Below are 9835 nucleotides of genomic sequence, written 5' to 3'. Positions count from 1 at the left end.
ATGCTGTCAGCCCATAAATTTTATTCAACAATTTTCATACATATTAACACTAATATCATTCAGATTCATGTTGTATTGGTAGACGCCGGAAGTAGCACTTTTTTTTTGCCCTGCGGTACAGTGGTTTGCGAATATAGCAAAATGGAGTAGAAAATACTGCAATAGCTGTCAGTTCTGCATACGCAATAAAAAGCTACACTCAGGGTAACACTGAAATGATTGTGTTTGGCTTATGGCTTGTACTTCCTCTCACAATTCTCTTTGGGTTGGCGACACGGCACGGCTTTTATAATTGCAAGTAGCAAGAAACAAGTAGAGCGAGTCAACGCTCACCATCATACTTTCTGCGTAACGCTTAATTGTCCGGTACTTAAGGCCTAGTGTTTTTCCATATAAATATTTTGCTGTTTTTAATGACGTTACTGGCTGTAATATTATAGCCTGGAGATTGACAACATTTTGATTTATATACAAAGAAAGGTTCTGGAGCAAAAACAGAAGAGTGGCAAGCAAAGGAGTGTAACACTGTAGCATTCAGAGACAACAAAATTCGTCCTGTCAGTTTGAACTCAACGACTTGACTAAATTGCACCATCTTCTAATTAGTTGAGATGTACGCACACTGGTGGTATCACAGTGAATGCTTTCTTCCATTCATTTCTGAGCGCTCGATTAAAAATCCTGACTTGTATTATCATTACGCACAGTGGCGTGTCTCCAGTGTACCACGGCGCTCAAGATGCCACTGGACTAAATTGGCGACTACGCATGTCCTGGCTTCTACTCCTACCGCCCGACCGGGCGGCGCCACAGCCTCCTGATAACAGTCTTGCAACGACGGCATTAGTCAAGAGGCTGTGGGTCCGCGATGGGCATGGTGTGCAGTACCTCGTCCAGCAGCTGCAGAGCACGGTGGAGGTGAATCTCGATCCAGCAGGGTGTCTCCTTGATGCTTTGCCGCGGGTAGTCGGGGCCCCAGCCCTTGACAAAGCTCATCCGCAGGATGCATAGCCGGCGCAAGTCGTCCACGCCGATGCCCGCCGCCGCTGACAAACCTGCGAGAAATAATCGGCGATAACTATTTGGGTTGGGTGGATTCCCCGAGTAATCGACGGAATGGAAATCATTGATGGAATAATCAATTACAAAAAAAATTGTGACAGGCCCAATATCTATGACGGGGAAATTTTACAATATCTAGTATTGTATAGTAAACAGAAAGGGACCAAGCAAAGAGCCTTGAGGGACACCTAGTACCAATTTGTGCGAATGGAAATTTCAACTATGCTTGAGACATTTCAGGAGAAATACACTCACTGATTGCGGGAGCGATTCCGCCCACGGAACCCGGGCCGGGTATATTCCCGGCCACGGCTGCTGCCTGGGCCGCCGCCGCCGCTTGGGCAGTGGCCGCCTGCTGCTGCATCTGCCTATGGCACTGACGCAGGTCAAACACCTGGTGGAGACAAACACCAGCGTGTTGAGCGAGAACTTGAGCGGACCACGAGGATGTCGCGAGGTTCTCGTCTCACCTTGATGTAAGCGCTGGGGTAGATCTTGTGTACTGCATCCCCAGGGGCACGCCCCGCCTCTCGGTCCAGGTAGTAGCTCTGCACAAACACTGCGTGGTCGCTCAAGCAGCGAACCCACACATCTCCTTCGCCTTTGCATTCCAGCTGAACGCCTTTGCCGATATGAAGCCTGAGAGGCAAAGTAAAAAAGGCGTAATTATGCAATATTGACTTTTTAATCGCTTGTGTACATATATAATTGGGTCTCCAGAGTGGCTGCTCACACATTTTTTTTTTCAAAGACAGGAGGAGGTAAGCCAACTTCTCATCTAGTGCAACAAACAATAAAGCAGCACTTTTGAGAAGAAAAACAGAATGCGTATTGGCATGTCAAAGATCAAAGTTGACATCCACCTGACACACTTAGCCTACTGAGAGGAGTTAAATTTCACCCTTGCTGTTATCTACTTCCAGCTGTTAACAGCACCAGTTAGGTGATAATGTGCCATGTATTATTTGTACAGTTGCCAGGAGCCTCAATAAGGTCAGGCAAAGTGTTGGACCGAGTCAGAAAAACCATATGGGAAGGCTGACAAAGACCTTTTGTTTGAAAATGCCCAATTTTGTCAACCATTAAAACTGGATGTGGTCAAGAACCTGGCTCGCTCAATGTTTTCCGTTCTGTGGACGTTGCTGAGCTGGCCCAGGCAGAAGCGGTCGCCTCCCGAGGGGTCCACGTAACCGTCCACCGTCACTATCGGGCACGTGGAGGGCACCTTGAACGTCTCTCCGACCTGGACGTCCATCTCAAAGTACGCGATGGAGCACCAGTATTCTGGAGCTGCGACAAAGCGGCGAGCGGTTAAAAGTTGTCCAAGACATCTCAAGTATTATGATTGATGAGAAAACTCACCAGGGTGATTGGATATTGGTGGTTGGAATGCTATTTCGTTGCTAACAGGCCCTGTGGATATCACAGAAAGGGAAATTGAAATAATTTATGATAATTAATGCTCTGATTTGACTAATTGATCTACATTTTTCAAAGAAGCCGTGATTTTCTTTTTCCCTTATGCCTTAATAAAAGTTCTGGTACATTTCTATGTCAAAATATGCAAAGGATGAAGAAAAGCAACACACTTTTTATTCCACTTCTTGCACTCTTCATTGACTCGCTCAGTTAGGGCTTTTGTTACCATGACAACCAAGGCAGAGTTAAAACTGCAGCTCTGCTTTTGAGCCAAGTGTCACTTTTCACACAGCGGGTCTACTTTAAAATATCCTGAGCAAAATAAAGAGCACAAATAGGGAAAAGACGTACAGTAATGTCCTGTGTGAGGCATGGGCGTATGGTGCTGTAGGTGGCCATTTTGATGCGGCACCGCAGACGTGAAGCTGCTGTTTCGGTTCCAGTTGGAGGTGGAATCTAAACGAAAGAAGCTGTCAAACTCACTGGAGACAATCCCACCTGTTGAACCCCTGAAAGCCTTACTTGAGGGTCCCGCGCCAATGGCGGAGAATGCGGACGTCGCAGCCGAGCTGCTGCCCTCTGTTGGCGGGAGAAGGGCGGGGCTGCCGAAGGCGTCTGGCGGGCCCGGCCTGGACGGAGGATGCTGGATTGTCTGCAGGTGGCTGTCGGCACTGGGGTGAGATTGTTGATTGTCGTAGTCGTACTCGTCTTTTACCATGAGTGTACCTGCTGAGCATGAAGAACAAGCGCACTGAAGATTGACGACAGCGATGTAACAAGTACAAACACGTCGAACAACTCACCTGTGCTTGAAAGCGTCAGTCCTGATAAGTCTGCAGAGAAATAGAAAAAAGACATGACTCCATGTTTAATCGAAAAGCTCCTGGAATTTAAATAAACTTTTTTTTTGGTGTGTGAACTTACCGATGCCTGGTGAGACCACTCTCTCGTAGTGGTACGGATTGACGCAAACGTTGTCACATTTGAGGTCAAAGGCATACTGGCAGTATTTCACATGTTTTAACTCGTTTTTGTGCAGATCGGGCCACCGCCACAGTCGCGCATACACCACGTGAGGGAAACCTTTACGTCCAGCAACCTAAAATAACATCTGTGTTATGATTTATTCAAGGCCATAGCAATATTCAATACAATACTGACCTGTAGGCGGCCGTCCAATGTGCGCTGTATGGTCACACATTTGCTGGGATGCGCCCCGTTGGTCGTGATGGCCGTGATGAGGGAGTCCAGCTCGTCTTTCTTCTCCTTCAGCTTCTTGACCAGGCTCTCGATGGCCCGTTTGGCGAAGCTCTCGCTCTCCCCACCTTGTCTGTGGCACATCAGGCTGTGCACGATGCTGAGGCAGGCGTCATTGCTCGTGGGGGTGTTGGCGATGGACATCCTGCTCCTTAGATTTCAGCCTTCGGGGAGGCTCGCTCGCACTCTCTGAGCCGTTGCAGTCGATACAAAGCAGGTCTGGAAAGCTGAGACACGACTGAATTATTCAGATGTAATTCTGTCATACAATGGATGTGAAAGAACACAGTCTGTATAATCCTCTTAAATACTCCTCAATTAGTGCATAAACTTGATTTAAGATTGCAAATACCACAAAGGCCCATAAATTAACATTTTAGCATTCGCAAACTTGCCAACTAAAAAATTTTGAGCATGAATCTGACTGCACGAGTTAAAATGGACATATGCAAACAAATTAGTCGTCCTGCACACCTGGAGAATGACCCTTGCACAAATACCAACACTTTTCAGCGGAAAAAACTGCAAATGTTGGTGTTTTTAATCAAGAAATAATGTTTTAAATTAGCTCCTTCCACGCAGTCATCATTAGAATTAAGCTTCGGGGTAGCGTGAAGCTTCCAAAGTTATCCCATCGTTTGCTTAAGTCTTTCTTGATTTACATTAACAACGCTGACGTTGTACAATAAAACCCACGCCGAATACATACCAAATTATCTATTTACAAACCTAGCCTCAATAAACATAGCTCCGTTTCAAAATAAGCGAATAAACAAGTAGTTTTTGAAATTATGATAGGAGTGTCGCAAGGTACACAGCTTGCTAGCCTAAATGCTAGGCTAAGAGCAACTTCGAGCTCACTCACCTTTCTTGGTGGAAGGTCCTTAGAATGGCGGTTATTGAGGTGCGGTTGTTTCGAGTGTGCTAAGAATGTTTTTTAACAGTAGTCCAGGGTGTAAATGGCGACCCATACGAGGGGTTGGCGAAGTAGCACGTTTGGGGTACAGCTAGCTAGTTAGTCGCCACAAAAATAAACAAACTCCTCCCCGCCCCACAGGCGTCATCAATGCGCTCGCTGGCGTCAAAATCAATCAAAAAATAAATATACACTTTTTTTTTTGTCTTGTATTCACCAAGAAAAATCACATCCACCTTTGCTTATAAAAAAAAAAAGTACGGAAATATTTTTTTCTCCTTGGGATGTGCTTTATTTGTCCTGATATGCTGAACAAGTATTCTAGAAAAAAAATATTATTTTTCTTTACAGATAATATGAAAATAAGTGCTTCTTCTGGAAAAATGTCCATCCATCAATCTGTACCAAACTTTATACTATTTAACATTGGAAAAAGTTCACCACACACAACTAAGTAAATATTCCACAAAGATGAATAAATTCTGAATTAAAAAAAAAAAACATGATCTCATCCCTATTTACTTATGTGAAATGTGGGACTGCTTAAATGAACACAAAGGACTTGGCAAAAAACAAGAACATAGACATAGTTTTCAATAATAATAATCATACATTTTATTTGTAAGGCATCTTTCAAGGCACTCAAGGTCGAGGTCAAGAATAAATAACATTCACATCTCTGGAGAATTTTGTGTCTTCAATGTTTTTGGATTGAGAGAGTGATAACATGCAAACTATACACAACAAGGTACGATTCAGTCCCGAGTCTTGGAATTGTGATGCAGATGTGATCACTATGCTGTTTGCAAATTACAATAAAAAATAATTCAAAGTATCAGTTTTGAAAGGAAAACACATCAGGATTACTTTGAATGTTTCTTAGACTGAAATCAAATCTAGTTGATATCCACTTGGCCTACTAGAAGCAGAGCGCTGATCCTCGGATTGTTTCCACCGAGATATTCCTCCATCGTTGTTATCTACTTCCGACTATTAACGGCCCCAGTGAAGTGATGATGTGCCACATTTTTTTTTTCCATTCATACGGATGCCGGGAACCTCGATAAGGTTGCGTGCGGGGCCGAGTCCGAAAAAGTAAGCGTGAGGGCTTCGAGGTCAACCTGACGGCGGGGGGTCGCCGAAAGAACGCTGGCGATGGGGACCAGGAATCTGACACCACCCTCTCACAAACGTTGCCACTTGGAGCGGCGTGCCGGCCTGAGTGACGGCCCACAGGACTCCAGGCTCTGACACCTCGTTATCGCTGAGGCATGGCAATGGGCAGAGAGGCCCGCCAGGCATGTGATGCAAGGGGATGAGTGGGATTAAGCTTGTCAGGCAAGTGGTAATCAATAGATAAATCCGATCATTTATTTTCCATATAATTGCACAGGTATGATCGACGGATGAAGGACAACTAAAGCACAACTGAATTATTGCTAACATTGCTTTCCTGGAATCTCACATGTGGAGAAAATGTGGACATAGGAGGTTTTGTCCTGACAAAAAATAAATAATTTTCGAATCAATCCCATGATATTAGATGGTTACATAAATTTACATTAAAAACAACAACTGGAGATTTTCATTTATACAATTTCGATTGTTAAAGTGTGACTATGTGTGGATACAACAAGGGATATGTTGGAATCCATCGGTGCACAGTCTCTATCTCTGATTGAGTGTGTGTGTACGCGTGTGCGTCACTATCGACAGCCACACTCTGCCACTACCATGCCCTCATACTTGTGGTTGAAGGTGATCACCCCGTTATCGTAATAAAGGAGCGATATGGGCTCCAGCTTAGTGGGTACACAGCAGGCACGCGATGCCCTCTCCGGACTCTTCACGCTGAGCAGTGTCTGCACAATGGCATGTTTGGTGGGTGAGACCTCGGAGGTCATGGGCGGGCTGCAGACTCCGTTGCACATGTAGGCCTCGTAGCCTACCGGCTGGATGATCCATGAGTCCCAGCTGATGTCTTTAAAATCCACAAACAGCGGCGTTCTCCTGCAGGTTTCGCCCTTGACACCACGGCGGATGCGAGCGGGGGTTTTGTAGAGAAGCTTCACTTCGTCCTGGTCACGGTTGACAAACGGCCAGAGCGGATTCTGCTCTGTGTTCTCGGGACGGGCATTATCGTGTTTTTTGGGCTCGTCCGAGAAAACGATCATCACCGCGTTGTGTTTTCCGTCCACGTTTCGCTGGATGTCGACAAAGACCTCATCCCACGTGACCGCCTCCGGGTCTTCAGGCCCCAAGATGGCGACGTGGACCTCCAATTTATGCGTCGCGATGCCGTACTTCTGCCAGAGTGCAACGGCATGAGTCAGGTCCAAGGACACCCAGCTCTTATCTTTGGCGTGGATGTGCTTCGTCACCAGTTCCTCCAAGTCTCTGGACTCCTCCTCTTGACCCCGCCTTCTCACCTCTTTCCCGACTTCCTTGGTCCAAACTACACCATTGTGCACCTTGTAAATGGTCACCTTGCAGTCAAAGGGTCTTTGGGCTCTCTGGACGAGGGTGAAAAGGCGAAGCTCGGCTACGGTGATGTGCTCGTGGTGGGGCACGGAAATGTTGAAGAGCAACGGAAATGTCCTTACGCCCCTGACTGTCACTCCGTAGGGGGAAGAATCTGAAAATATCAACAAGTATCTTTTAATACCGCGGGGTTTAAAGTCTTGTAATTGGGGTGACACCCTCTACATACTGGGACTTCAACTCTAACCTTTAATAGAGTACATTGATTTAAATTTCCAGATTAGTGCAGTGTGCCAAAGACTTGTCTATTGGGTGGTACCCTCAAAACAACAAGTTTATCGGACTAAACCTTTAGGGACAAAGATAAATAGAAATATCCTCAAAGAACAGCTATTGTACCCTTGACTCTTGATTCTTACATCTTGTAAACATACCCCGAAGTGACAGAGATAGCGAGTAGCTTTGTAGGATACGTTATTACCGAGAATTTAGTGAACCTTGAGGTCGACAATGACTTATAAAAGAGGCAATACCATCAAAACAAAACTCAGTATCTGGAAAATCAGATCAAACCTTCAGGGCTATAATCTTTTTTTCAACTGGGATCTTACCCTAGAAGAACTGAGATTGAATTCTGCATTCCAGATTTTGGTTTTCAGGATTTAAACTCAGGGAACCTTTTAGGGCTTTTGGGTTGGTACTCTCAGAGAAGCTCCTTTTGGACCCATGAGACTTCAGTATCTTTGATATCAAACAGTTAAATTTCAAAACATTAACAAACCTCCATTCTGAAAAGCCGAAATATTATAAGATTTTGTGTGTGTACCTTCGTTCTTGAAACTGCGAACAATGCTGGCGGAGGGCACGGCCGTGCGGTCATTGGCGAATCGCTCAAAGAGTTCCAACATGTATTCTGGTGGTTCCTTCGGGAAGACCTGGGGCTTTTGCTCCACTTGCATCTGCCCGGTGAGGTTCAGGGTAGACAGAAAGTGGCTGAGAAAGTCGTGCGCGTCAAGCAGCGCATTGTCACGCTCATCTCGAAGTAGAGAACGCCTCTGGGGACGACTTTCGGACGGCCTGACGGGACTGCTCGAGCTCAAGGCGATCAACGTCACGAGAAAGACACTCAAGGAGAGGATAACAGACTCGAGGGTCATGGTGTAAGGTTATCCAAAAAGTAGCAGATGACAAGATGTGAGTGGAAGGATTCAACCGGGGTCGGCGTCGAGGCCAAGACAAAACAGCTTCGCCCTTGTCGATGGTGTGCTTTGGTTCTGAGGGCAGGGCTATGTTGCCCGATGTGTGCTGCTGACATGTTTGGAGATGTCATCAGGGTCCTGCTCGGCCCTCCTCTAAAACACCCCAACCCACCCCTTGCATGGCACTCTTACCTTCTCGTTTTGACAATGATGTTGAATGCACATTCCAGCAAACCCAATTCTAAATACAAAAACTGGTCATGTGACTGCCATTTTTTAACAGTTATTTACTGTAATTAATACTTTACCTCTGACCTAGCAAAGATTTATAACTGTAGCGTGCAATGTTGTAAAACATATGTAAGTTTCAAACTTCATCTTTTAGCATTAGCATAAATTAGCAAAAAAACTACATATAGCGCTTTCCAATTTGTGGAAAAATTCAGATTACATTGTTGCCATAGGAATGGAACTCTGTCGTAAAACATCCTTATTAACTTTTTTTTTAAAGGCAGCTCTTGTATTTGAGCTCATTAAATTATGTTGATTTCTCAGGCTTTTATGCGTAAAACAAAATGGTAAAATACAGCCCATAATATTGCAACTGTACCTCGAGGAGCTTCGCCAATGATAATTCCGACATAATCTGCTGCTGAGTCATTGCTGAATCACCACACTGTAGATGCCTTTAGTAGCAAAGTCATTAAGCCTCCCCCAAGGAAAATATTGCCGCTCACAATAGTCTTCCCTTTGTCTCGTCACAAATAAATCATCCTCATATTTGGAGATTAATGGCTCTAGGGTTTAGTTTGTCCTATAAGCCTTCGCTTTAGGAGAACCAAAGAGAAACAATAATAACTCATTCTTAGGCAAATAAGAAAAACGCACGGGGGGGTGGGGATTTCCGCAAACATACACCAAGCTCCAATATCTTACCATTTATTGTATGATAAAGATTGCTGCTGTGCTATTTTAATACCCTGAGAGGATGCGGGAAGGCTTCTGCAGTTCATCAGCTTAATTCAAGACAAATTAATTCAATGAGCTCAATTAGGTGTTTTGCAAACAGGCAAGCGGGGGGAAATACAAGGTTTTAATCATGGTAATCCGTCACTGTTGAATGCGATTAATCATGTCCTATTTTGAAATTAAAATGGATAATAAAAGGAATTTTTCCAATTAATTATGCCAATGTTAGAACAGACTAAATCGTTTAGATAGTTTGAAATAAACAGAGGGTGATTGACTGTATTAAAAAAAAAATCTTACGGTTGGCCTAGTCTTTTTAAAATTACAGGAATATTTTTGTGAGTACAACTGAGTTCTTTTTCCCTTTTGCCCGTGACCAGGATGTGATTTAGTATTTTCAAAATGTTGCAGCCCAGTGACTGCCAATTACCATAAGCAGCTTCGACAAACAACACATCCTGCTCTTCTAACCCAAATTGGTTACTTTACTTTTAATTCTAATTAAAGCCATTAAAGGTCTCTCTTGGAACTT

The 9835-nt window shown here is 44.5% G+C and overlaps 2 protein-coding genes across 5 annotated transcripts; both read right to left on the bottom strand.

The window, feature by feature from the left end:
* Positions 1–4: 4 nt before the first annotated feature.
* Positions 5–4808, bottom strand: smad4a (SMAD family member 4a). 4 transcript variants are annotated; one of them, XM_088391499.1, is made up of 11 exons: positions 4604–4805; positions 3643–3965; positions 3406–3580; positions 3285–3314; positions 3004–3210; positions 2833–2937; positions 2425–2475; positions 2169–2352; positions 1533–1701; positions 1318–1456; positions 5–1055 (listed from the first exon to the last, which is right to left on the bottom strand). In XM_088391499.1, the coding sequence occupies exons 2-11, from the start codon at positions 3880–3882 to the stop codon at positions 844–846; spliced, it is 1512 nt and encodes a 503-aa protein (XP_088247625.1). In that variant the 5' UTR covers positions 3883–3965; positions 4604–4805; the 3' UTR covers positions 5–843. The 4 variants fall into 4 exon arrangements, with proteins under 4 accessions (XP_088247625.1, XP_088247626.1, XP_088247622.1 ...); XM_088391500.1 differs by having other exon boundaries at positions 3004–3207; positions 4604–4804; XM_088391496.1 differs by having other exon boundaries at positions 2833–3210; positions 4604–4808.
* Positions 4809–6202: 1394 nt separating this feature from the next.
* Positions 6203–8292, bottom strand: bmp10l (bone morphogenetic protein 10, like). The gene is made up of 2 exons (XM_088392202.1): positions 7962–8292; positions 6203–7289 (listed from the first exon to the last, which is right to left on the bottom strand). The coding sequence occupies exons 1-2, from the start codon at positions 8290–8292 to the stop codon at positions 6361–6363; spliced, it is 1260 nt and encodes a 419-aa protein (XP_088248328.1). The 3' UTR covers positions 6203–6360.
* Between the last annotated feature and the right edge of the window lie 1543 nt (positions 8293–9835).

This window comes from Syngnathus floridae, chromosome 12, assembly GCF_059516105.1.
Source record: "Syngnathus floridae isolate MCC-2025c chromosome 12, RoL_Sflo_1.0, whole genome shotgun sequence".
Classification (NCBI taxonomy): Eukaryota; Metazoa; Chordata; class Actinopteri; order Syngnathiformes; family Syngnathidae; genus Syngnathus; species Syngnathus floridae.
Note: the sequence above shows the minus strand (reverse complement) of the source record. Positions and strands in the feature narration are given on the sequence as shown.